General features: G+C 41.5%; 1 protein-coding gene across 1 annotated transcript in view; it reads right to left on the reverse strand.

Annotated features, from left to right (window-relative positions):
* Ppp2r2a (protein phosphatase 2 regulatory subunit Balpha) overlaps positions 1 to 27152 on the reverse strand; it is a 53153-nt gene extending 26001 nt beyond the window's left edge. Inside the window, exons 1-2 of the mRNA XM_042697806.1 lie at positions 26867 to 27152; positions 24942 to 25016 (exon numbers count right to left, since the gene is read on the reverse strand). Coding sequence (XP_042553740.1) covers positions 24942 to 25016; positions 26867 to 26873 — 82 coding nt within the window. The 5' untranslated portion in view covers positions 26874 to 27152. The remainder of the gene's footprint in view (positions 1 to 24941; positions 25017 to 26866) is intronic.
* Positions 27153 to 27452: the final 300 nt, after the last annotated feature.

Consider the following 27452-nt stretch of genomic DNA (forward strand, 5'->3'; position numbering starts at 1 on the left):
ACAAACTTGTAGAAAGAGAAAGCTAGCGGAAGAGATCTCAGAATTTGGCTGAACATGAGTCATGTGTGGAGTGACACCAAGCCTAGGAAAGAATCCCCATGGTTAGGGTTCCTTCCAACCAAAGCTTTTTTTTTTTTTTTAAAAAGTGTAATTCTGTGCTAGTACAAAATCCACATGCAACAATGTAAATTCATAATGTCTGGTCTCCTGTCTAAAATTACTAGGGATGTAAAATGGCAGGAAAATATGATCCTTGGCCAGAAGAAAAACCTATAGAATCAGAACCAGAAATGACAAAAATGATGGATTAAGGTCCTAGCAGACATCAATTACAGCTCTATCAGAACATTACAGAAAAAAAATAAAATGAAAAGTACACTGACATGAAAGACATACCAGATAGAATTAACAGATTAGATACCATAAAGGGGGGGGGGGGGGAACCTCAAGAACTGCAGACCTAGCAACACAGTCAAAACAAAATGAAGACCTGGAGATCAAAGGTTTGACCAGCACCAGTACAGCCGTAGATTAGCAGGGAAGAGATAGCTGAAAAGTTGGCATCAATGTGCAATATACATGCATGATGACATCTACCATAGAGGAAAACATCAGTCCTACCCACATCATTTGGTACAGGATTGGAGACAACAGTTTTCACCAGCTGTCATTCGCTTGTCTGCCTGCATTGATAATTCTGTATGGTCTGTGATATTTTAAATATCCAAATGGCCTTTGACAGAGGAAAAGTTCCCACCCCAGAGACAACCATCACAAAAAGGGTCAGTTATAAATGCAGCCTTGCTGGTGGCTCAGACCTGTAATCCTACAGGAGACTGAGCTCTGAGGATTGCTATTGGAAGACAGCCCAGGGAGAAAAGTCTGTGAGACTCTTATCTCCACTAAACTATCAAAAAAATCCAGAAGCGGAGCTGTGGCTCAAGTGGTAGAGTGCTTGCCTTGAATAAAAAGCAGCTCAGGGACAAACAGACAGACACACAAAATGGAGCCTTGTGGAGGTATGCAATAATGGAAACTCAAACACTATTAGCAATCTTGCTTTGTTGAACCTGCAAAACCATGAGGGATTCTTTGCGAAACTTCAACATCCAAAGTAGAGTTTTCCCTTGCATTATAGTTAATTTCATTAAAGCCATATATACATTATATACATTAAAGCCATGCACCCAAACTTTTGTTATATAAACTAGATTTGGGCTTTAGCCTTAAGAAGTGGTGTTTTCCTCCGGTATCATGAATATGTGGCAGAATAGTCTGTCATAGAGACTTCAAAACTCCACACTTGGCCCATGCCTAGTAAATGCCCATGATGTCATCATTTATTGGTAAAATTAAAGTACAAAAGAAATCATGCAAACAAAGGACTTTTATTATATGTATATGTCAATTACAAGGTATAGTAAAAATGATATATAAATACTTTTATTCAAAGACATTAACTTTATAACTGCAGGGGTGAACAGAAGTTCATACAAGTCTAAAGATCTACCAGGATGGGACTTGGTAGAGAGAAAGGATACCTAAAAAAATAACTGACAAACAATGTTTATACTAACATGAAAAGTATTTTTTTCCTAAAAAGGTGTGCAATTCAAAAAAGAGAACCACAGTGAAACTCTTTGGTACAATATACACTAAAAGAATGAAAACAGAATATAAGAGGTTTATATGAGTGGAAGATGAAAGCAGGTCAATATGGTCAAAATGATAAAAATAGAAGGCTGAAAACAGCTGACGGTTGTAAGAGGGCAGGGGAGGACAAGCGGGAAGGAGGTAAGTGGGCTGGAGGGGGAGGATGGAGCACAGTGTATCTACATGCATGGGAATGTCACCATCAAACCCCTCTTAGAGCTAATGTATGCCAATAAAAAAAATCTTTAAAAACAGTGCAAAGGTTAAAAAAAAGAAAACAGTGGTCACTAAAAACGAGGCAACTTTAAAGAGGAAGAATACCACAGTATGGAACCTACCCCTGAAACAAGCACGGCTAACAGATGAAGAGTCATTTACAAATTCATTCAAATAAACAATCATCTATCAGATGTATTTATGTACAGTAAAATTCCTTTTTAAAAGATAATTTATGTAATGGGATTAAAATTAACAAATCTTACTAGTTTCGTGTAAGATAATCATTCTTAATCCTACTTTCAAGAAAATCACCATTATTTCAGTAACGGCTATGTGTACTTGAACATGCTTTAAAAAGGGATATATGTATTTGTATCACAAAGTTGTCTACAACAAGGTTACTAATTTCTTAAAAAACTAGTGTATGTGAACCTACCTGGAAAAACAAAGCAAACAAGGAATTATGGGATAATTACCACAGCTTAGGCAGAGAAGCCAGATAATAGACACGTGATACCCATTAGCATATGAGCAAACATGCAAACACAAAGTAATGAGCTGCTCCCACATACTACTCAAATGACTAAAATAAAACAAAAACAAAAACCCCAGCAGTATTTGCTGCTGATAGGGAGCACTAAGTGCTTTCATAGTGCTGACGAGAAAACTAGGTGTACTCACTTCTGGGAGGGAGGACTCAGAAATTTAAGTTAGAAGACTCACTGCTATGTAACCCAGCAATCTCAGCAGATACTTGCCCAAGGGATATAAAAATGGTCAAACAAAAATCTGGATGCAGGAGCTGGGAAGGTGGCTCAGTGATAGAGCGCTTGCCTTGCATGCATGAGGCCCTGGGTTTGATTCCTCAGCACCACATAAGCAAAAAGAAAAAAGCCAGAAGTGGTGCTATGGCTCAAGTGGTAGAGTGCTAGCCTTGAGCTGAGGAGCTGAGGGACAGCGCCCAGACCCAGAGTTCAGGCCCCACGACTGGACCCCCCCCCCCCAAAAAAATCTGGATGCAAGTGTTTCTTTGTAATTACCAAAAATTAACACAATTCAAGTGACCTAAAGTGAAGAATGAACATGCTGTATCTATAAAATGAATTAGCATTTACCAATAAAAAAGAACTTAGTCATATAAGCAATAGCACGAGACAGGCACCTGCAATCCTAGCTACTCAGGAGGCTGAGATCTGAGGGTTACAATTCAAAGCCAGTCCAATAAAGAAAATCCATGAGACTGATCTCCAATTAACCACCAGAAAACAGGAAGTGGCACTGTGGCTCAAAGTGAGAGAGAGCTAGCCTTGAGTGCAAAAGCTCAGGGACAGTGCCCAGGACATGAGTTCATGCTTTATGACCAGGAAGGGGGGGGGAAGAGGGGAGGACAGCAACAGCATGGATAAATCTCCATATGCATAGTGCTAAGTGAACGCAGCCATATTCAAGAGCTCTACTCTATGATTCCATTACATGACATCCAGGACAAGGTAAACTAGAGGGAGAAATAACAGATGGGTGATTGCTAGGCAGTAGAGGAAGGGTACTGACTGAGGGGCCACAAACTTCTACTGGCAATATAACCGTTTGCTATCTTGATTGTGGTAGTAACCAGAAGCCTGCTTTTTTGAAGCTTGATGCACTGTGCTTTAAAAGGGTAAATTTCCACTGGTAGCTTATGTCTGTAATCCTAGCTACTCAGGAAGTTGAGATTTGAGGAAAAGGTTTGAAGCTAGCCCCAGCAAGAAAGCCTGTGAAACTCTTAACCTCAATTAACCACCAAAAAAGCCACAAGTGGAGCTGTGGCTCAAGCGGTAGAACATTATCATAAGCACAAAAGCTCAGGGACAGAAACCAGGCCCAGAGTTCAAAGCCCAAGAATGGGGGAGGGAAGGGTGAATTTAATGGGGGCAAATTATACCATAGTAAGCAAAATCCAGAATAATGGAATGTTACCCCAGACATTCTAACATCCTAGTCTGTATGTTTTTACTCTTCAGGAATACTGTGCTGATTTATAACTTTTAAAAGTCCAATAAGTCTGACTGTAGTGTTTTTTTTTTAAAGTACTGTTTGGCATTCAATCTTCTCCAAATGCTTCATACACATTCATACTCTTGAAGCTTGATGTGCAGAAGGTAAACTACAAAAACAATTCCAAAACACAACACATAAAAATGCAAACTGATGTCTGTAAGTTCTCTAAGGATGTTAGAAAATTAGAGAAATTAAGTGTTCAAGAGAATCAGAGGTTTTGTGTTTTGTATTTTTATTTGCTAATATCCTTTCATTCATATTCTGCTCTAAGATTTCCTGTCTTCCTTTCCTTTTTACCTCCTTATTAAAGTACTGGCTCTTCATTAACCAGACAAAAATATTAAGACACTCAAGCATTATAGTCACAGTTCTGTCCAAGTTAATCTACAAACTTCAAATATGTATGCAATGAATCAGGTTTTGTCTTCAGAGAGCTTATCTTTCATAATTCAACATATCTGGGAAGGAACAAAAGAGAATAATGGCTGCAGAAGAGCCCATATAGAAAATTAAACACCTGGAGGACAGTGCATGCACTGTGCTGTGTTACATATGACCACGGGGCTCCATGGGGGAACTACAACTCTACAATGGCCATTTTGGGAAAGACACTTCCAGTACGTTAGAAGCCAGTCAATGATGTGATCCGAATGGAAGAGAGACAATGTCCACCCAGCAGAAAGCAGAGCAGCTGCAGCAGTAAACCACCAGAGTCTCACACCACCCACCACACTGCTATACTTGAGATGTTCTTTTCAATTCATTTTCCCTTGCTCTTACAAATACTGAGTAACTATAAGCTAAAGGTTTGACTCTGAAAGTCAGGATTGGAGGCCCTATCCTTTGCCCATGGGGAAGAATCAGGTACAGAACTACCCCACCTGGCAGGAGGGAGATATGTCAGGAAGAATCTAAGCAAGCCTCTCAGTTAACACTTCACTCACCAGAACTAACCCAGGAGTCCCCCAAACCTTTGATATGATACTCTCTTCCAAGGACATGCCCCAAATGACATAAGGACATACTACTAGGTTCTGCACCATCTGGTATGTGAGCTAGAAGCACACAATCTATGTTTCATTCCTAAGGTCCCAGATCTCTCACCTGCCACACTGTGTACCAGAACACAAACCCCTAAGGGACAAACCACACTCCAAGTACAGAGAATTTCTCTCACTCTGATAGTCACAAACTACTTAACTCGAACATCACTGAATAAAAAGATAGGTGGCACCTAAGCTTAGTCGTTTCCTAAACACTTTTCACCTAGTTGCAAAGATGCTTCAGGGAGTTCCAGTACACCTATTTCTCCCATTTTTTACATCCTGTAAAATGGAAAAGCCCTAAGCAGAGGTGGGAAACTATTTTTCTGCAAAGGACCATTTGGCTATTTGGTCCAGAGCTGCAGCAGCCATGAGAAGCATACAAGAAATGTGAGTCTGTCCTGTTATGTGCCAAGTGAGTTCACAGGCCAGAAGTCCCCCCCACCCCCCGGGCAAAGGAGGGAAGGAGAAGGAAGACCACTAGGTACAGCTCACTTTAAAGGGATGACCTTCAGGCTCTTTGAGGCAGCAAGTAAACTTCTGGTTTTCTGGTGGCTAACTGCAGATAAAGAGGCTCACAGACTTTGCTGCCAGGCTGACTTGAATTGCGATCCTCAGGTCTCAGCTTCCTGAGTAGCTAGGATGGCATGAGACACTGGTACACTGTTGTATTCCTTTATTCTGTAGCTACATTCTAATTTCTAAGAAGGGAACTCTAAGTAAGATCTAAAGAGAGGTCTAAACAGATTGAGAACAAAGGAACCATCACATTAGTTAAAACTGTAAATGTCTTGGATCATCTGATTGTTATTAAGGACTTCTGTCCTAGAACAGAGTCCTCCCACAGATGGGATTCTAAGAACCAATGAAGTACACATTAGCTTCCTTAAGTGTTTCTGTCTTTAACCTGCCCTTCCTATGCCCACCTTCTAAAGGTCTGTTTTCAGCTTCTAGGGAAGTGCGTGCGGGCACCCACGCACGCACCCACGCACGTAGGATCACCTTGATCTCTGTTCACTAAGCATCCACTGTCAGAACCTTCAAGTAGGTAACAAGGACGGCTATCATTATCATTTAAATCTGGGTAATTTCCATCACTTAAGACCTCCCATTAAGGAATACTGTTCTTTATAGCTACATGATCTATTTTCAAAATTTCTTCAATGGCCCCACTCTGCCAATTTTATTAACTCAAAGTTCTCAAAGGCTAATTTCTCCCCAGTATGACACTTTTCTGTACAAAACATTCATAAAATGCTAGCTTACTAAGACTAGGGGTAAGGAGGTCAACCTTGGGACAGTTCTTTTCTGGCAGCCCCCTATATGTTCTTATCATCATTGACCTCTAGGGGGAGCTCAAAGTTTGTTATTTTTTTTTTCCTTCTCATTTCCACAATTGTGATTTTTTTTTTTTAAAAAAGAACACTTAAGGCACTCTGAAGGGCAAGTTAAGTTTTTGTTGCTCCCTTAGAAATCCCTTCCATCCGAGAAGAAGGTTTTTCATATCTATTGCATTCCTGACCAGCGGGACCCAACCACTTCTTGCTCCCCCTTTAACAGACTTCTGTGCTGCCCCCTTGAAACTCTTCAGCCATACTGCACAACTAGCACATTACTTCGGCATCTGAGAGCTGAAGGGAGAGTGGCAGTAAGCATTTAGAGTAAGCACTCCATCGTGGTGACTCCTGTTACTTTTAGCATAGCAGCAGGCCAGTGTGGTGCCACTGTCTTTATGTTAGGGCATATACAGAATGGAATATACAAAAGTAAAGTGCCCAGGTCCTACTCAGGCAGCACAACCAAGGGCTAAAAGGCAAACTGTGATACACTTGTCAGAGCTTCCTCTGTAGGGGAAGCAGCACAGGGAAAAGCCTGAAGTTAGATAACCAGATTTCCACTTTCACCACTGTATGTCCAATGATGGGGAGGTTCCTCACCTTTCAACACTCATTTCAAGAGAGTTGCTTTAAAGTTTAAATAAACAATAAATGCAAGAAATTAGCCTTGTGTGAGGTACAACATAAACACAATAGTAAGGAGCTATTGATGGCAACTGGGTTTTGCTACAGAAAGCTGCACTAAGCCTAAATCATTTTAAGAGTATTTGGGCTCATCTATTAAGTTGTCTAAATGGTCCAGGTCCAGGAGCTCATAGGAGTCTGAACCTTAAAGCCCAAGCAAGTAACATATTTCAACTGCTCTACTTTACATATAAATGCACAGAATCACAATTGTTATGATAAGATTCTGTTTCTTGGCCAAAATATCACTGACTTTTAGCCAGAAGTCAGATGATATGACTGACAAGATCATGGAGAAACTGCTCATGGCATTTCAGTCTTTCCTCCTCCTGACTCAGTGACTAAGAACCTCCTGTGGGATAAGTTCAACAAAAACCACTGGCTTGGGATGCTGGAACAGAACCTACATTGTAATGTTGTCATGACATTCAGAGTCCATAACGTAATTTCCAGAGATGTGTTCTGGAACCAATATCCCTTCTTTGTAACTTCTTTGGATAATGTATTATCATGTTTGGACAAAATAGAATGGAACCATCCCATCCTGCAACAAAGAACAGAGAGATAAACCAGGTGCTAATGCATGTGCAGACCACAGGTGACTAACAAGCCATGGCACGTTAAGACTATGTTACAAAAGCTGAAAATAGGCAATTTGAAGCCTCAAGTTAGGTATCTTCAAGAGACATACGCTAACTTTTAACTGGCTTATAACTAATCCCACCAATTAAATCACTTCATTCAGCTGCCTACACAAATACACAGGAACAGTTTCTCATGGAGATTACACACACAGTACTACACAAGTTCCTACTTCTACATGTTTCACTGAGCTCTTAGAATGGGTAGCTAGTTACTATACGCTTTACACACTACGACCGTTAAGGACATGCTGGAAGAATCAGAACACACTTCACTATCCATTTGTGCTGCTCACACCAATGAACATGTTTCCCAAGATTTTTGCACCTTACCTTCCTGGATACAAAGGGGTAGAATGTTTAGAGGAAAAGGTTAAAGAAATGATTAGGTGGGGCTGCGAAGGTGGCTCAGTGGTAGAGCACTTGCCTTGCATGCATGAGGCCCTGGGTTCGATTCCTCAGCATCACATAAGCAAAAAGAAAAATGCCGGAAGTGGCGCTGTGGCTCGAGTGGTAAGAGTGCTAGCCTTGAGCTGAAGAGCTGAGGGACAGCGCCCAGGCCCAGAGTTCAGGACCCACGACCGGACCAAAAAAAGAAAAAAGAAATGATTAGGTATGTCACAGAAAACTGATATTACTCTAATAGCACCCTAGGGAATTTTAACGAATATTCCAGGCAGATGGAGACTTGGGTTGTCCAAGCTGAAGTAAAGATAACTGAGAATGAGGGGAAGGTCAGCAGTAGAAGTGATTTGAGCAAGGCAGAGCAGAAATGTTCCTCAGTGGGCAACATTTCAAATGCACTCATGGACCAGCCTACAAAGCTGGTTATATTAACACATCCATTTAACAAGATGAAGAAACTAACACAGTTAAAAGTACACACATACCCCAGGCCTGACAACTGGAAAGGTTTGAGGAGCTAATGATAAACGTCAAGTATAATGTTCAATAATGCTGGCAGAATGTACTAAGTATCTACCTACTCATCTTACAAGTACTATTTACTAAGTTGTCTCTGTCAGTTAGATGATGTTAACGAAAAAAGACTCACTAGTTAAATAATCCAAGATTATGTCAGTGAACTCAACAAAATCTTAACCAAAAGCAATGTGTCTCATGCAACTTTACAGAAAAACAAATTCAGTCCAGTAACTTCTTTTTGTTTGTCTTTTATTCTACCCCCACCCCTAATCTGTTTGCTCTCAGTTTTGGTAGACTGGATCAGAAGAGCGAGTTTGCAACTGTATTTAAAATGTAATTGATGGGGGAGTGGGGGGCGGGCAAAAAAAAAAAAAAAGTAACTGATGGCTGGGTGGTTCTTGCTTGTAATCCTAGCCTCTCAGGAGGCTGAGATGTGAGGATCACAGTTCAAAGCCAGGAAAGTCTGTGAGATTCTTTTTTTTTTTAACCAGTCATAGGGCCTGGGCGCTGTTCCTTGGCATTTCAGCTCAAGGCTAGTGCTGTACTACTTGAGCTATAGCACCACTTCTGGGTTTTTCTGCTTATGCTGAGGAATCGAACCCAGGGCCTCATGCATGCAAGGCAAGCACTCTACCACTGAGCCACCTTCCCAGCCCTGTCTGTGAGATTCTTGTCTCCAATTAAAATCAGAAAAACCAGCAGTGGTACTTGGCTCAAAGTGTTAGAGCACTAGCCTTGAGAAAAAGAGCTCAGGAATAGGACCCAGGCCCAGAGTTCAAGCCCTACAACTGACAACAACAACAAAAGAGAGGAAAGAAGGGAGGGGGTGTGGAAGTTACGCTATTACTTTCTCTCTTTTTTTCCCCAACACAAAGGTTCTGACTAAGTAATTCTAGCAGCCTCTATTGTGCTGATGAAAGAACTGTTGCCACTGTTTTAGAATATTTCTATTCTTTTTCTTAAGCTTTGAGAACATTTCACACAATTCTATTTTCTGAAATGCAGGTCCCCCTCCCCCCCATGAACTTCACTGAACAGGAGCAACAAAAGCCAGGACTATGGTTTATTACCTATAATCTTAGCTACCAAGAAGACTGAGAATGGTAGGGTTGTAGTTTGAGACTAGTCAGAGCAAACAGTTCTTGAGATCTTATCTCAACCAATAGGAAAGATGGATGAAGTGGCATGTGCCTGTAATCCCTGCCCTGTAGGAAGTGGTCCAGGCCAGCCCAGGCAAAGAATCATACAATACAATTCAGAAGCCGAGTGCTGGTAGTTCACACCTGTAATCCTAGCTACTCAAGAAGCTGAGATCTGCGGATCACAGTTAAAAGTCAGCCCAGGCAAGGAAGTCCATGAGACTCTTACTTCCAATGAACCACCAGAAAACCGGAAGTGGCACTGTGGCTCAAGTGGTAGAGCGCTCGCCTTGAGCTGAAGAGCTCAGGAACAGCGCCCAGGCCCAGAGTTCAAGACTCATGACTGACCAAAAAGAAAGATAGCGGGCTAGGGTTTATAGCAGAACAACACTTGTGAGGTTTGTATAAGACCCTGGGTTTAACCCTCTATACACATACACACCCCAACTCTTACTTTTGTTGGTTTGGGGCAGGGGGGGATTGCTGTGTCTGTTTGGGCGATACTGGGAGAATGGGAACTCAGTGCTTTCCACTTTTGAGTTAGGTGCTAACTCTTGAGCCTCTCATCTAGCCCAGATCTTACTTTAAATCTTGTCAATTTTGTTATGTTCTTCATTCCTAGAATGCAGTCGCTCACAAAGTATTTTACTAGGTATCTAGTATGTACTACACACTATTTCTGGGTGCTGTGAAACAAGAATAGGGCCACATTCTATGACAAACAATTAGTCTATGTAAAATGCATGGTGTACGTGGCCATAGGGGGAGGGACTATTTAGGAAGAAACTGAAGTGAAGTAAGAGGTGCAGTCAAAGATGAGCCAAGAGGGCTGGGAAGGTGGCTCAGTGGTAGAGCGCTTGCCTTGCATGCCTGAAGCCCTGGGTTCGATTCCTCAGCACCACATAAGAAAAAAGCCAGAAGTGGTGCTGTGGCTCAAGTGGTAGAGCGCTAGCCTTGAGCTGAAGAGCTTAGGGACAGCGCTCAGGTCCAGAGTTCAGGGCCCACGACTGGACCCCCCCCCCCCAAAAAAAAGATGAGCCAAGAAAGCCTGTTCAAATATTCCAAGCAAACCTGAAGCAAAGAAGCAAAGAAGCTGACGTACAGTAAGAGAAGTAGTGGTAGGAGACTGGAGCACTTGGCCTAAGCTAAAGGAAAAAGAACTATGGGTTGGTTCTAAGTTCTATTTTTCATAGCTCTGCGGTGAATTTCAGCTAGACATGCAAGTAAATGTCACTCAGACAGTTGGGTAGATTTGGCAGCAACCAGCACAGGATGTACTCAGAAGGCATTTAAAGGTGATTTCCTAATGGGGATAGGAAAGAAAACTAGAGCTGAGGGCTAAGTATTAATTAGCCTGGAGGCTTACCTAATACTTCTGGCAATAGGAAGACTCATTTCTAGAAGCCAGGCAAAAACAGCATGTGAAAATGAGGTAGCAGTAAACTGAGTTTAAAATGACTCAGAGATAAAGTCTAAAAATTAAACTTGGTTTTGGTGAGATGGAGTTACTAGTTCTCTCTGGGTGACTTCTGTGGTTTTGTGTCTTTCTTGTGGCTCTCAGAGGAAGCTCTGGAGTTAGAATCACTGCTGGCAGACTCAAGTTTGGCTTGTAAGTGGCACCCCTTAATACTTGCCACGAGTTCCCCTTCCACAATTTTGAAATGTCTTGGGCTATCTGGAAAACACGTTTGAAGTTGACTTACTATGCTTCTTCACTGTCGACTTCTTAGCTGGGTATTCTGAATACGTGTGTGTGTATATACACACACATGCTGGTTTTGGGGCTTGAACTCAGAACCTGGCACCATACCTCTTGAGCCACAGCTCCACTTCCAGCTTTTCTGGGTGGTTAGCTTCATGGACTCTTCCGTCTGGGTTGGTTTCAACTGCAATCCTCAGATGTCCTAAGTAATTAGGATTATAGGTGTGAGCCACCATTGCCTAGCTCTGGAATTCTTTTTGTTTGGGATAGGAGTGGGGTAGTAGTAGTAGTATAGGGGGCTGAATTCAGGGCCTTGCACTTGCCACTCCTCCAACCATGAAGAACTATTTCTAAAGTCCAAGTACCATAACTGTCTCCAAAGAATCAACAGTCAGGAACAGCAAATTTCATTTAAATGCTGCTGCTTTAAAAAATCACCCCAAAGGCAGTGGCTTATAAGAAGCATTTACTGTCTCTGCTGCATCTGGTTAGGATCTGGGTGATACCTAGCTTGGGTCTCCAGCTCTGAGTCTCTCTCTCTCTCTCAGAAGGCTATAAGCAACAATTTAACATCTAAGGCTGCTGTCATGGCAAAGCCCGATTAGAGGAGGACCCATTTCTAAACTCAAGCACATGGCTCACTGACTGGTGCCAGGTCTTTAACGGCTGTGAGTCAGAGACATCATTTCTTTGCCACATAAATTCCACAGGAAAGTTCACAACAACAGTCACTTCCCTCAGAGTAAAAAAGAAGGCAGCCCAACATAGAAGCTATAAACCTGTGTATACTCATCTCCTGAACTACAGGTCAACTCTCTTGTCACTATTAAAACAAATCACCTGACCCAGCCACACTCAAGAAAAGAGGAATATACAAGGACTTGAATACCTTAGGCTCATCTTCGAGGTGCCTATCAATACTTCCTTGGTCAGCTAATAAATTCAGTAATAAAGAGTGGCCACTTAGTAGTGCTTGAGGCCAAAGGCAATGACTTTAAAAAACTGTTTCAGGTCTGTGCTTTGATCAAGACTCAGTCCTGTCCCCCCTCCCAACCCCCCTTTCCCCCCCCTCCGGCTTTCTCTCTCTCCAGCATGAGTACCCCTCTCCACTCATCAGGTAACAGAGTGTGTCCACGTGTGGGTATGTCTGCAACACCACGCATGATCAGAAAGTGTTCTACCACTGAGCTACATCTCCAGATCTCAAGCAGTTCAGTTTTTAATCGTTGCATCAAAAGAGAAAATATATGTTGTGGGGCACCAGTGTTTCACATCTGTAATCTTAGCTAACTCAGAAGACGAGATCAGATTCTGGTTAGAAGCCAGCTGGAACAGGAAAGTCCTTAAGATTCTTAGCTCCAACCACCTAAAAGGCAAGAAGTGGGGCTACAGTAAGTGGTAGAATGAAAAAGATAAAGGACAATGCTTAGGCCCTGAGTTCAAGTCCTAGTACCAGCACACACAACATATATTCGAATAAACTTCAATTTTAACTCTTGACTACTCAACACAGACTCCTTTTCTTTCTACCTAGGAAAGTTTCTCAACCAGATAAACAGACAATGAGGTAGTCAGCAGCGCCACACCTCAACATTTTTCACTTGTACTGTTTCCTGCCCATGTCTTTGGCTTAGACATGGCACTCCTCCAGTGTTTCCGGGGGCACTGAACTCCTTCTGCATTTCAGAGGGGCTCTGTCTGCTTGTTTTAACACATGGTCTTGGTTCACCATCCTCCAGAGAAGTCAACAACAGCTCTTTGTTTAAGATACTTTAAGACTGCTAAAAGTGCTAAAAAATGTGTATTGGTTTTCCTATCTATAGTTCAATTCCATTGTTGAATAAAGCAACACATTTTAACCTATACCATCAATCCACCAAATATTTTTAAATAATAATTTAAGTAATTGTTGCTGACTCCTAAAAACACCCTGACATGTAGTAAATTTGGTCAAAAATATTAACTGAGTTTGTGACACGATAGGTCTTTAAAGAACCAGAATAACTAATCAAACATCTGGTAAAGAGCCCTCTACAAATAATGCCCAGCAGTGGGCACATGGCCACAGAATATATAAATTACAAAGACTGATCTTAAATTACCAAATGCATTCTAAGCTCACAAAGCAAAACATCAACTTCTGTTTAAAATTAAGACGCAGCTAGGTGCCAGCGGCTCATACCTATCATCCTCCAGCTACTCCGAAGGCTAAGGTCTGAAGATCAGTGAGAAGCCAGCCCAAGTAGGAAAGTCTGTGAGACTCTTACCTCCACTAAAACCACAAAACAAAACAGACCCCCACAAAACTGGAAGTGGAGCTGTAACTCAAGTGGTAGAGTGCTAGCCTTGATCACAAAAGCCCTAGGACAAGTAATAATAATAATAATAATAATAATATGCATACTGGGCATCCCTAGCTTGTACAGGAGGATCATGGTTTGAAGCCGGCCTGGGCAGGTGAGTCTGTAAACTTTTATCTCCAATTAACCAGCGAAAAGCTGAAGTGGAACTGGTTCAAGTTAGGTAGAATGCTAGCCTTGAGCAGGTAAGTTCAGGGACAGTGCCCAGGCCATGCATTCAATCCCCAGCATCACCATTAAAAAAAAAGAAGAAGAAAAGAAAAAAGAAACCTCCTGCGTGCATGGCAAATCTGTAGACTTGTAAGGAAAAAAATCATTAAAAAATCTTTGAACTAAGTATTAGAAAAAGTTTGTAGGCCCTGTCAGAGAGGACTTGGAAATGAGTTTTTTCCTTACCTGGTCTGCTGTCTGAGGAGTGAGTTGCACACATTTCACATGTACATTTAGAGCTACCCAACTGTTAAAATGAAGGTCAAGGCTTGAACACTGTCACAAATATTCACTGAAGAAATTTCTTGGAATACTTATTAAGCAAAACATACCAAGGCCCTATACCACCTTATCTATAATTACATTACAAAAAATACAACTAAAATCTATTCCTATGACTTCACTAAATAAAACATTCATGAAACAATATACTAGATATCATGATTACTAATTGAGGTGTGTTTTTTTGTTTTTATCAGTCACTGGGCTTGAACTCTGGGCCTGGGCTCTGTCTCTCAGCTCTTCAGCTCAAGGTTAGCACTCTTACCACTTGAGCCACAGCACCACTTCCAGTTTTCTGAGTGGTTTATTGGAGATAAGAGTCTCAGGGACTTTACTGCCCAGGCTGGCTTTGAACTGTGAGCCTCAGATCTCAGCCTCCTGAGTAGCTAGGATTACAGGCACGAGCCACTGTCGTCCAGCACAGATTGAGGTGTTTTATAGTAATAAAATATAACTTAATATAACTTAAAAACGCATGGAATTTTCTTACTCTAAGCTAAAAAACTGTAAAATAAGCCAGATTAAACTGGTAAAAATTCTGGATTTTGTCTAAATGGCCTACAAAGACAACTGGTACTAGGCTTCAAGCTGTTAGTCTTGAGATAGCAGGTTTATGTCAACAGAACCAAGCTCTAACATTCTATAATTTGATACTTCCATGTTCTACTTGGAGCTCCCCCTGTCATATCATTAACTTACAGAAAGAGCTTACTATTCCTTCCTAGAACCCTAGATATACAATTATGACTTATTTGGCAATGAGGACACAATCTGAGAAATTCACCATTAGGCAACTTCACTGCTGTACTAACATCATAGGGCATCTACCTACCCAGGCTAAGATAGCTGGAACTACATTCAAGTAGATGATCCATCAATGACGGAAATGTCATATAGAGGACTACGAGTTCACAAAAGCTTCAAGTTTGAAGCAACCCAAATGGCTATCAAAGGATGAATGGGGCCAGGTCTAGTGACATACACATAGTTATATATATATATATATACACACATACATAATAAATGGATAAACAAATGTGGTCTATACATAGAATAGAAAATTGTTCATCACTAAAAGAAAATCCTTACACATACTAAAACATGGATGACTTCTCAAGAGTTACTGAAATAAGCCAATCACAAAAGACTGCATGACTCCCCTTACCCAAGGCATCTAAAAAGTAGTCAAGGTAACAGTGGAAGGGATGGCCAGGAGCTAGGAAGGGGAGATGGTTGTCTAACGGGGATAGTTTGTTTTGTGAAATGAAGAAGTCCTACAGACATGTTTCATAGTAAGAGTTAACATTACAGACGTGCATTTAAAAGCTGTGAAGGGGCTGAGGGTGTAGTTTAGTTGCAAGCACTTACTGAACCTGAGCTTAATACTCAGCACCAAAAAAAGGTTAAAGTGATATTTTCTATTTTTATAATACAATATAATAAATACTATTAGTTAAAATATTTTCCTAAAAAACTGATTCTACTGCTAGGAAAAAATTTTATTTATGTCAAGGGAAAAAGTGGGAGCAGGCAATCCTTTTGCTACAATCAATTACTGTGACAGGTAAGGAATTTGACAGAAATGAATTATTTCCTTTAATGGCCTGCTTCTCTTCAAATAGAATCTTTCCTCTCTATTACCAATTGAAGTATTAAAGATTATAGATGCCTTTTATATCACCTTAGAAATTCACCCATCACTCTTTCTTACCCTTGCTGGAAAAAAAGATACAAGGTAACACCAAAAAGGCTCTATTTCTACTTTTATGCAGACATAAACAATGAACCTACAAGGTCAGGTTCTCAGTTGTACCAAATCTTGAGAAATATTTTGAAATGTTGTCACCAACCCATCATCTACCCTAGTATCTGTATGTTTTGCTTTTGTTAATGGGGACTGAACCTGGCCTCACATATGCCAGGCCATCACCACTAAAGGGTCATATTCCAGCCCCCATGTGTCTTAATACAGGTAACAGAGAAGATCCCGTCTGTATGAAGCATAAGTGCATAACTGATTCAAAATTCAATATATTCCTGTCAATCTTCTTGCCCATGAAAGATAGCAATTTTTACGAGATGAACTAAGATATATCTTGAAGAAATCCAATCCTTTGTTACTAGGTAAGAAATAGTAATAATGTGGAGTATTCGGCTGAGAAGGTGGCTCAGTGGTAGAGTGCTTGCCTTGCATGTATGAGGCCCTGGGTTCGACTCCTCTGCACCACATAAGCAAAAAAGCCAGAAGTGGCTCTGTGGCAGCACTCAGGCCCAGAGTTCAAACCCCACGACTGACCAAAAAAAAAATATATATATAAAATGTGGAGTATTCATGATTCAATCTATAACTCTAGCTACTCAAGAGGCTGAGATCTGAAGACAGAGGTTCAAAGCCAGGCTGGGCAGGAAAGTCTGTGAGTATCTGTTTAACTAGCAAAACACCAGAAGTAGAGCTGCGGTTCAAGTGAAAAAGAAAAAAAAAAAATGGATAGAGCCTAGGCCCTAAATTCAAATCTCAGAATGAGGGGTTGCAGAGGGGGAGAGGATACAGTAGTGCCAGCAGAGGCTCACACCTGTAATCCTAGCTACTCAGGAGGCTGAGATTTGAGGACCACACTTCAAAGTCAATCCCGGCAGGAAAAGCCAGAAGTCGAGTTGTGGTTCATGGGGCAGAGCACCTTGAGCAAAAAAACTCAGGGACAAGGACAGAACCTAGGCCCTGAGTTCAAATCCCAGGAGCAGCACACACACGAAAAAGTAGTAACAGAATTCTTAAGAAAGAATACCCAGGCCTGGTGCCAGTGACTCATATAAATAAACCTACTAGTCAGGAGGCTGTCTGAGGACCGCTGTTCAAAGCCAGCCAGGGCAGAAGCTTCAATCTCCAATTAGTCAGGGGGGGGGGGGGGGGGTAAAAAAAAAAAAAAAGCAAGTGGAGGTGTGGCTCAATTACAGTATCAGTTTTGAGCGAAAGTGCAACAAAAGCACCAGGCCCTGAGTTCACACATCACACTGTTAATATTCTAAAAATTATCATAGCCCTAGAAAATACTCTTGATTCTTCCAAATTCCAAGTCCAATAGAAGAATATCAGTAGCATTTAAAGACCAAAGTGCAGGTTATAGCAGAGCTTTCTGGACAAACTCATAGGTGACCAACTGCATGAACTGATGTAAGCGAGCATTCAGATTTCATAAGAGAAAACCCAAACAAATAACTGAACGTTCAGTGAAATTAGTAGAACTCTAACTGGCCGAAGATTCCACATAAGCCAAGAGCAAGAATCCAGATGAAATCTTAACCAACTATTGGGAAGAACTAAAAATATTTATATTAATATTAAAAAATTGATTTAACACATATTGTAAACATGGCTAAACTTTGATGGAAAATTCGTAGTTTCTTTTTAAAATTCTTGTGTAACTACAAGGTTTGTTTTAAAGAAAAATAGCCACAAAAAAACTAAACAATAGTTGATACATTCAGAATGGGAAATTGAAGCAGCTATTTAAAAATGTAATTATGTTGCATGTACCAAAAAAAGGCACAGTGACTCCGGCCTTCCCCCCTTTATTAGTTATGAGTTGGAAACAATGACTATGCCAATTAAAAACCTTTCTGCAAAAAATACAACACATAAAGCAACATTTTGAGCTCAAAACAATGCACAAAGTCAAGGTCACAAACCTACTTTCAACTAACTGGGAATAAACCTAAAAATAGCACCGTTCCAGGCTCTAAAGAAGTTAAAGAATATTTGTGACCTGACACTACACATTACCTTGATGCTCTTTACCTGAGCAGACAGGTAAGTGCTAAGTTTTTCCCACTGAAGTATTCTGGCAAATGTTACTTGCATTAATCTCTGTGAGGAGGAGGTTAAGTTTAAAAATAGAGCCCTTAAAGTGCTAAAGGCACCCTCCTCATATAGACTTCCAGATTGTAGAACTACAGACAGATCTAATTTGGTTATCTAAATAATAAACTGCTTTCCTAGGGCAGTTTTATAGACATCCGAGATAATACACTATTCTGACCACACAGGTCTGGGCTGCTCATGAAGGTTCTATGTTAACATATTACTAGCACAAGCAATCTATTAAGTTTATACAACCAAATGCTGTCAATAGCATGGTGTCCTCAAGTTCTTAGAATCTGAGGAGAGCAAGACATGCAGTACTCCTATCAAAATCCAGACTCTCGGGGTCCTTATGGGGAAGGGAGAGGATTTTAATAGGTTTTCCAGGTAGTCAGGGTATCTCTTGATTCTACACCTAAATGGACAAATGGTAATTTCTGAAAGGTGCAATCTGAAAACACATCAGAGACGCACAGCAGTAAATCCAATGCTCTTGCTTATACTTGTTACACTGTAGGACTTTAGAGCAGCATATACACTGGTCACTTGTAAAACACTGATTCATTCAAGTTACACAGATTTCCCAAGTACTGACACATTTCCTTACACAGTACAAAAACTACAGCCACTAGTATTACTGATTTTACCTGATAAGTCTATATTGAGAAGCTATCAAGCTTACAATGACAGATACACATCTTCCAAATCCTTAACTTTTGATTTTGAAAGTTCTATTTTTATCATGAACAAAAAAAAAAATAGTGGCCAATAAGGCAGATTTCTTGTTTAAGAAAGTGAACACCATATATCCATGCCTGAGTTTCAGTTTCTAAGTCAGAACCAAAAACTGAAAATCATGGAAAAACAGTCAGTTAGAAACAGGAAGAACAGCACCAGCCCTCTTCCTCCAGACAGTTACCATACCTTTTCCATTCTCTTGCGGAATATTCAACATAATCTCAATAAATGTAACTAACTGAATTACATTAGTCATGAGAATGATTTAATTATTAAAGTAAATGAGAATTATAAACGGCTCTTCCTGAATCACTCAGAGCATGCATGTTAATGAGGGATAAGGTGAGCACTGGCACTGTCTAGTGCCACCTTCTGGAATCACACTGGGATGGAGGCAGGACCTACCCGGCCTTTTCATCATTGCAGCAAATGCCAGCACAGTGAAAAGGCAAATACTCCTGTTGTCAAGAAAATAGTTTGCCTTCACACACTTTTTCACTGAGTTCAGGGGTTGTTGGACCACACATAGGCAAGACATTGGACTTAAGAACCTTGTTGAACAGATGTTAGTCCATATTGTAGTCAAATGTTTCACACTCCAGAGTTCCCACATGTATTTAAGTGTTTTATTTTATTTCCTTAAGTAAAATGTGAACAAATGAACTGCTCATCAGAACTGCAATGCAAATCATCATTAGGAAAAAAATGTTCTTATTGTTTCACTTTAATATAAGCTTGTTTTTCAATTTTGGTTAATTTATAATTTTTAAGCAATTGGTATTTGTATTATTAAACCACAATGAGATTTAAAAAGGGGGGGTAAGGTGATAAAGTATAAAACGAGGGAAACAATGGCCAAGTTTATCGAACTACATTTTCAAAAATGCACAAAGCAAGCAACAACAGAGGCAATTATTGGCTTCAGGAAAATTGAAACAAGCCAGATCATGGAGCACTTCCTGGTTCAGCAGTAAAAACCTCTGTGTGGTCATAGTAAGGTGACCAATGATTTCAACTCTTAACTGTAGCATGTGATGTAACATCAGGGTACAAAGGGAGAAGAAATGGGAGTGATGATGCAAACGATGGAGAAGGAAGTTAATATGAAATGTCTAAAATTGACAGCATACATAAGTAGCAACATCATTTTACTCCTCCCAAGAAGTAGTACTGAGCACCAAGGAATACAGTTAGAAAATCTGAACACTAGTCTTTAGAACTACAGATTAAAGAATGAGGTAGGGAACTGCCTTTTTGTTATTCTAAACTCTTCAATAGAGTACTGCAATCATGGCCCCCCCCTCCACTTTTTCACTGGGAAGAAAAATAATAAAAGCAATTAAAAAAATGATAGCTATAGATGTAGGCTCAAGCAGAAATGCCTGCGTAGGAAGCACAAGGCTCTTAGTTCAAATCCCAAGAGAATCCAATGTCAAAATACTGTAAGTTTGCTTTAAAAGTTTTTTGGTGTTTTTTTTTTTAAAGGCCAGGTGAGCTAGCTCATGCCTGTAATTCTAGCTGCTTATATCTAAGGACTGTGGTCAGAAGCCAACCCAGGCAGCAAAGTCGGTGAGACTTTTATCTCCAGTTAACCACCAAAAAGCTGGAAGTGGAGCTGTGACTCAAGTAGTAGAGCACTGAGCAAAAAGTTCAGGCCCCGAGTTCAAGCCCCAGCACTGGCAAAATCAATCCATCCATCCATCCATCCATGTGATTCAGTCATTATAAACACAACAACCACTCAACCACAATTCAAGGGCAAGACAGCACTACAGTCCTCTAACACCTCTAACACCAATGCCCTCACAGCCCTTTCTAGTTTGTAATTCTCAACTTGGCCAAGATCTCACAGCAGGTGAACAAGGTCAAACTACAGCCTAATGTCCAATCAGAGCCCTTAAAATCTCATGACAGAAAATTAACAAAAGAAAAATTAAAGATATAAATACACTATGAGACTGTTATTGCTACCACAAAGATTAAAAAGTTCATAATACCAAATGACAGAGATCTTAATAAACTATACAAGATATGGACTTGTAGAAAACCCTTTTATACACCATGTATCCCAAGATGGGTTTTAAGTATTCTAAAAACATATTGGTTGAGCCAGGCGCTGGTGGCTCAAGCCTGTAAACTTAGCTACTCAACAGGCTGAGATCTGAGGAATGCAGTTCAAAGGCAGCTCAGGGGAAGAAAGTCCATGGATTACCTCCAATTAACCACCAGAAAAAATGGAAGTAGCAATGTGACTAGTCTTGTGCAAAAGAGCTTAGGGGCAGTGCCCAGCCCTGAGTTCAAGCCGTACAACGATGACCACCACCACACCACCACCACTACCAAAACATATGGTTTCAAGTAGAGATGGGATGAGGAAATAAAGGAGATAACAATGCAAAGGTGACACTGACCAAAATGCATTGCATTCATAACTTGACTTCTGAAACAGAAACTCCTCTGTAGAACTACTTAGTAAAAATTAGTATTTTAAAACAACCACCTATCTATCTTGTCAAATAGTTCTATAGCATACTTAATAAAAAATTCTGAATCAAGTACCTAAATGCAGTAAAGATTTATTTTTAAATTAAGGCACCTATTGACTCTAACATCTTAAGAACTCAGAAGTAGTTAATGTTAGACTACTTCCTAAGGTATCTTTGCGAATTAACAAGATTTAGAGTATGAGAAACAATAGCAATCATTTAATCCAGTCCTATCACAGTTTATGTCTAAACAGACAAGAAACCAGAATACTTATTCAAAGCAATGTACACTAAAAGTCTTGGAGCAGGGCCTCTTAATCTCTTGGTGTACTACAGTTATAAAGACTATCAATAAGGCCATGATTGCCAACACATCTTTATCATCCTACTTTTCATCCTTTCCAAATCTAGTCACAGTGACAATCCTTTGACAAGTAGCCAGTACCTAATATGTGCCAGGCATTATTGAAACACCTAGTTTATACAAGGTGTTCTGCACAAAGCACAAAGATAAATTAGTGCAATACCAGACTTATTGTTTAATAGGAGAGGTTTGGGGTACTGACTAGAGCATAAAACAAAGTGCTGTAAAAGAAGATGTGAGGTGTAAGTAGGATTCTGACAAAAATAAATGTAGAATATCAGATATATCAAGATGAGAACAGCAAAAACAAAGAAAGCTCCAGAGAGTATAGATAGATAGGACTTGCTTGAAGAACCATCCATTTAGTTGGATCATTAGCCATAGTAGCAAATAAACTTACATAAAATGAGGAACCATATTAAAGAGATGTTGCATATTCTAGGCCAAATTATTCAAATTTAGTTTATAGCTAGTCAATAGTGATCCATTGAAGATTTCTAAAAAAAAAAAAAAAATGACAAAACCAAGATTACATTAACTTGAAAATACAATGTAGGATAAAAAAAGGGAGGAAACTGCTGAGGAAGTTATTGTAATCCAGACAAGAGAATATGAAACTGAACCAACATAAAAGCAAATATAGAAGATTAAAGCATTACAAAAGGGAAGCTGATGTGCCCTGATAGCTGCCTGACTGCAAGAGAGCTGAGATTCAGCCATTCATAGGAAAGAAATTAGGATGTATCACTAAAAGAAAATAGGCAATATATGCTTAAGATGAAGCTTATGCCACACGGGAAATATACTATTCTACTTTAGAAGAGCAAACTTTCCCTTAGTAACATAAACAAACATAACAATGACATACAAACTACAGTCTACAAAAAAATAATCAAAGCTTCCAGGCACTAATGGCTCACAACTACAAGCCTAGCTTCTCAAGAAGCTGAGATTTGAGGATAGACGTTTGAAGCCAGCTTGGGCAGGAAAGTCCACAAGACCTTTAGCTCCAATGAACTGGCAAAAAGCTGTCAGGGGCAGCACCCAGGCCCTGAGTTCAAGCCCCAGAACTGCCACATACAAACAAAAATACTCAAATCATTCCAGTTTCAAAAATGAATGTTTTTTACACATATTTGTAAAAACATAGATATCAGAACTAACGTTTTTACAAAAATACACATATCGAGTTTTATCATGAAAAGCTAGAAATGTCACGTACACTACATTTAACAGTCTCAGAAAATAACTGGTCTATTGTGAGTGTGTATCAAAAACTATCAACTAGTTCAATTACGTAAGGTAACTGATGTTCAGTTTTGAAACTCGCACTTATAAAATATATTTGGCCTTCTTCCTAATGTATTCCCTTGAGTATAGTTTCTGTTCTAGATACCTCGTGCCCCAGTGACTAGAATTTAGATCTTGGATAAAAAGAAAAAACAACTCATCTTGGACATACAACTAAAGATCTAGAATTTGAGCACCTACTACTCAACAGGTAATAGAGTTACAAATAGTAATACATGACTCCTCTCTCCAACCTAAGATTTCTTTCTCTAAACAAATCAAACATCACAGCCTTCAACAGAAGATCTTTCACTCTTATTTTTGTGATCATCACTGAGTCTTTTTTCTGGTTTCTCATCTGAAAAATGGATGAAGATCCAATAAAAAAAGAAAGGTGAGAGCCTTATAAACATGACAAGTGTGCCATCTGGCTTTCTATAGAATTAACCACACACTGATCGGACTTTTTTTTTTTTTTTTGCCGGTCATGGGGCTTGAACTCTGGGCTTGGGCACTGTCCCTCAGTTCTTCAGCCCAAGGCAAGCGCTCTACCACTTGAGCTACAGCGCCACTTCCAGTTTTCTAATGGTTTATTGGAGATGGGAGTCTCACGGTCTTTCCTGTCCGGGCTGGCTTTGAACAGAGACCCTCAGATCTCAGCCTCCTGAGTAGCTAGGATTACAGGTGTGAGCCACTGGCACCCGACTTTTTTTTTTTTTTTTTTTAAATGAAGAATATCACCGATACAATAAATACACTCATTTGACTGGCTCAACACCAAGCCACCATCCTGGAAACGTCCTCAACACAAATGTTATTCCATACAGTAGGTGAACTTACGAGGACAATAAATCTATGCAAATTTTCAAGACAAATGTTTGAAGATTACAAATACGTGTCTTAGTTTCTCAGCATTTTGTGAGGAAAATTAGTACTGCAATTCATGATACAGAATACTACTAAAAACACCATCTTTAATATTCTGGAGTAAAATAATGCAACTACCTTGTTGGAAGTAATGACTCTTACTAACAAAGGCCATCTCAACAAATGCAAAACCTTGAAGTTTTAAAACTTTAGATAAACTTCTGAAATAAGTTGGTTGGATTACTTAAGTAGCTCATAACCAAATAGTTGTAACTGCACAAAATATGAAGTTTCTCAAAAGATAGGCATTTTTATCTTAACCACCTACACAAGACCCTGCAAGAAAATTAAATGAATTTGAGCTAGTAATTCTTCAGAATATGCCAATCAATTATCACATACCCAAAGCAGACCCACTCAAAAGGATCTAAGAATCTTCTCATAAAAATAAAAGATGTTAGTAGCTGGGCACCAGTGGCTCATACCTATAATCCTAGCTAATCACGAGGGTGAAATCTGAGGGTCATGGTTCGAAGTCAGCTGGGGCAGAAAAGTCCATGAGACTATTATTTCCAATGAACTGCTCAGAAAAAGCAGGAAGTGGCGCTGTAGCTCAAGCTGTAAAGAGCTAGCCTTGAACACAAAGAGGCTGAGGTTCTGTGCCCAGACCCTGAGTTCAAGACCCAGGACCAGTGCCAAATAACAAAAAAACAGCAACAGTTGTCAAGGACATTTGTGAGCTAAGTTTTAATGACACCTATTTTCACTTAATAATCTGAAAACATGAAAGTGAAAACCCATCACTTATTTGTACATGGAATTTATGTAACAAGGAAAACCTTTGCATCCGAACCTCTGAGCATCCTTGTAACATTTATAAATATTATCATTTATTGCTTTCATTTGAATTTATGGAAATAAGGTCTAAATAATAAAAGGGATTTAAGATATTTTTCAGAAAGGTGACTTTTAAAACTACCCTTTCTTAGGCAACAAACACAAAACATTCTTAAAAGGTTATGTTCAGATTTAAGGAAATCCTTTGGCAATCAAGATTTGTTTAAAGATTCTATATTTATGTTTGTCATTACTAAACATGCTCTTACCTTCTGCTACATCATCATCTACTGCTCCTTTCACCTGAGAGAAACACCACTGGATATCATTCCCTCCTCCAGCTCCTGGAAAAAGAAAATACACCAATTAAAACAGAGTCCTGTTCGTGTTTACTCTCAGCAACAGAGATGGTATCCATGGCTGGCATGATCCTCATACTGCCTAGTGCTGCCCACGCAGACAACCACCACTAACAGAACCAATTTGGAAAAAGGTTAGTCCCAGGAGAGATGGTAGTGCTTTAAGAACAAGATTCCAGGTATGAAATATGCAAAGGCCTACATTCTATGATCCTCTTTATACATGTATTCCAAACTCTCTCCCACTTTCCCTACCCTTTGAAAGTAAGAGCCTTACTTACCCAAGGCACACCTCCCAGAAAAAAAGTAAATACTAAAAGTTTTCCTTGAACTATACCAGAAGACTCCAGAAGAGTCAAAATAAGTATAACTACCATGAAACACAGAGGTAGAGAAACTTAGTGAGCATTACTGCCTAGGTGAGGAGTAGCAGCTCATGTAACCGCTATGGCCAATGTGTGCACCCAGTCAACACAACACCCACTTCTTTGCATGCAATACCAGCAAATAAATCACTGGTTCCAGAGAGAAAAGAAAACTGAAATAACGCTGCTCAAGAGACTGTCAAAGGAAGCCTGTTCTCTCTTTGCCTTGTCCAGGGGAATCCAAGCAACCTGGCACAGAATCCATTTTGCTAATTTGTCATCATTTTGGACAAAACAATTTTAATCTCATTTCATTATTCATCAAGGTCAAAGAGCAATGTGTTTACAGCAAACTAAGTCAGTCCAAGATGTTAACTTTTTGAAAGGTTACACTAGCTAGCTAAATTCATTGAAAAAAGGGGGGGGGGGGGGAAACATGGAAAAACTGGTTTCATCTTGGAATGTCTATTTCACCTCTGAGAATTGGGAAGGATATGGTGGAAAAAGTCCTGGACTTCAGGCGGAAGAAAACAAATCTAAGTCTAGAATTAATTTAACTAGCTGAAGGAAGGTGTCTGCAACACCAAAATATTGAGATAAGCTTCAAAGCTCTCTCCTCACCCCTAAACTATTTCCAACCTGGTTTTCTCCACAGATACTTTTTTTTGCAAGCTTTTACGAAATCTCTCTCCCTTTGGCTATTTATATCAGAACTCCACAACTATTTTAACCAACTCTATGTACAGAGAGCCTTTTGGGAAAAGGAGATCTGCACAAAAGCTGGCGTGCAACATGCAAAGTTTAAATGGAATCGGGTTTTTTCGTGCAACTTGCTGTGCATTAAAAAAAAAAAAAAAAGGAAAGGAAAAAAAAAAGGGCCTGGCACTCTCTAGGTCGCAGAGCGTTGGAAACAAAACAAAAAAAAAAAATCGGGTTTGCATCCTCAGGAGCAGACGTACCCGGCCGTGGGGGCGGGACGGGGGTCACACCCCTGCCCCCATTGTATTCTAACTTGTAAAGCGCTCTTCCTTCCTCCTCCAGGCAAAAATCCATCCTCACCGTCTATTTCCAGGCACACACCCGGGAGGAGAAGGAAAAGCCGGGTCTGGTCCGCCGCAGAGCCGTGGGGCGGGCGGCGTGGCCGGGTGGCGGCCGGGGACACGAATCTGCGCGCCCGCCCCGGCCCGCCCCACCCACGCCCCAGCCCGCGGCCCGCCGCGCGGCCCCACCCCCACCCCACCCACGCCCCGCGCCCGCCCTCCCCGCAGCCCCCGCCGCCGCGCGGCGCCCGGGCCTCCCCGCCCCCACCGCCCCCCGGGCCGAGCCCCCGACGTCCGGGGTGTGGGGGGGGGGGCGCCCCGGGCTCCACCGAGGCCCGCCGGCGGGCGCGGGGAGGGTGGGGGGGCGGACGGAGGGAGGAGCGAGGCGGCGGCGGCGCCCGCCGGCGGGCGAGGGCAATTCCCCGCTTACCTGCCATGGTGCGCTGCAAATGGAGACCCCGCCGGGCTCGTCGGGTCCCCGCGTCCTGCGCTCGCCCCCCTCACCTGGGGCTGGGGGGGTAGGGAGGGCGGATGGCGGCGGATGGCACCTGTGGGGGAGGGGGCTGGGCCGCGCAGAGGGAAGGAGAGGCGGGCGGACCGGCCGGCAGGATGGTGGGCTCCACTCCCGGGCGCCCCCGCTCGCGCTCCTTCCTCCCCTCGCGGCGGCGGCGGCGGCTGCTACGACAGCGACGGCGGCGGCGGCGGCAGGGGCAGGCGACTCCACTTTCAAAATGGCGCCGGCTGGCCTGGCCAGTGACGTCACCCGCGGGGCGGAGCGCCGGCGGGGCGGAGCCGCGGCGAGGGGAGGCACGGCCGCGCGGGGCTGCTGGCCACGCCCCTCGGCGCCGCGCTCCGGCCCCGCCCCTCCCGCTACGTCCTCCGCGGCCGGCCGGCCGGCGTGGCGCTGGGACCCGGGCTTTCCCCCCTCCTCCGTCCGGTGGCGGTGCCTTCGCTCCCCGGTCGGCCGGTGTGGGCCGCGGCCGGTCCCGCGTGGCCCTCACGCCGGCAGTGCCGGG

This window comes from Dipodomys spectabilis, unplaced genomic scaffold (genome assembly GCF_019054845.1).
Source record: "Dipodomys spectabilis isolate Male_0828 unplaced genomic scaffold, ASM1905484v1 ptg000229l, whole genome shotgun sequence".
Classification (NCBI taxonomy): Eukaryota; Metazoa; Chordata; class Mammalia; order Rodentia; family Heteromyidae; genus Dipodomys; species Dipodomys spectabilis.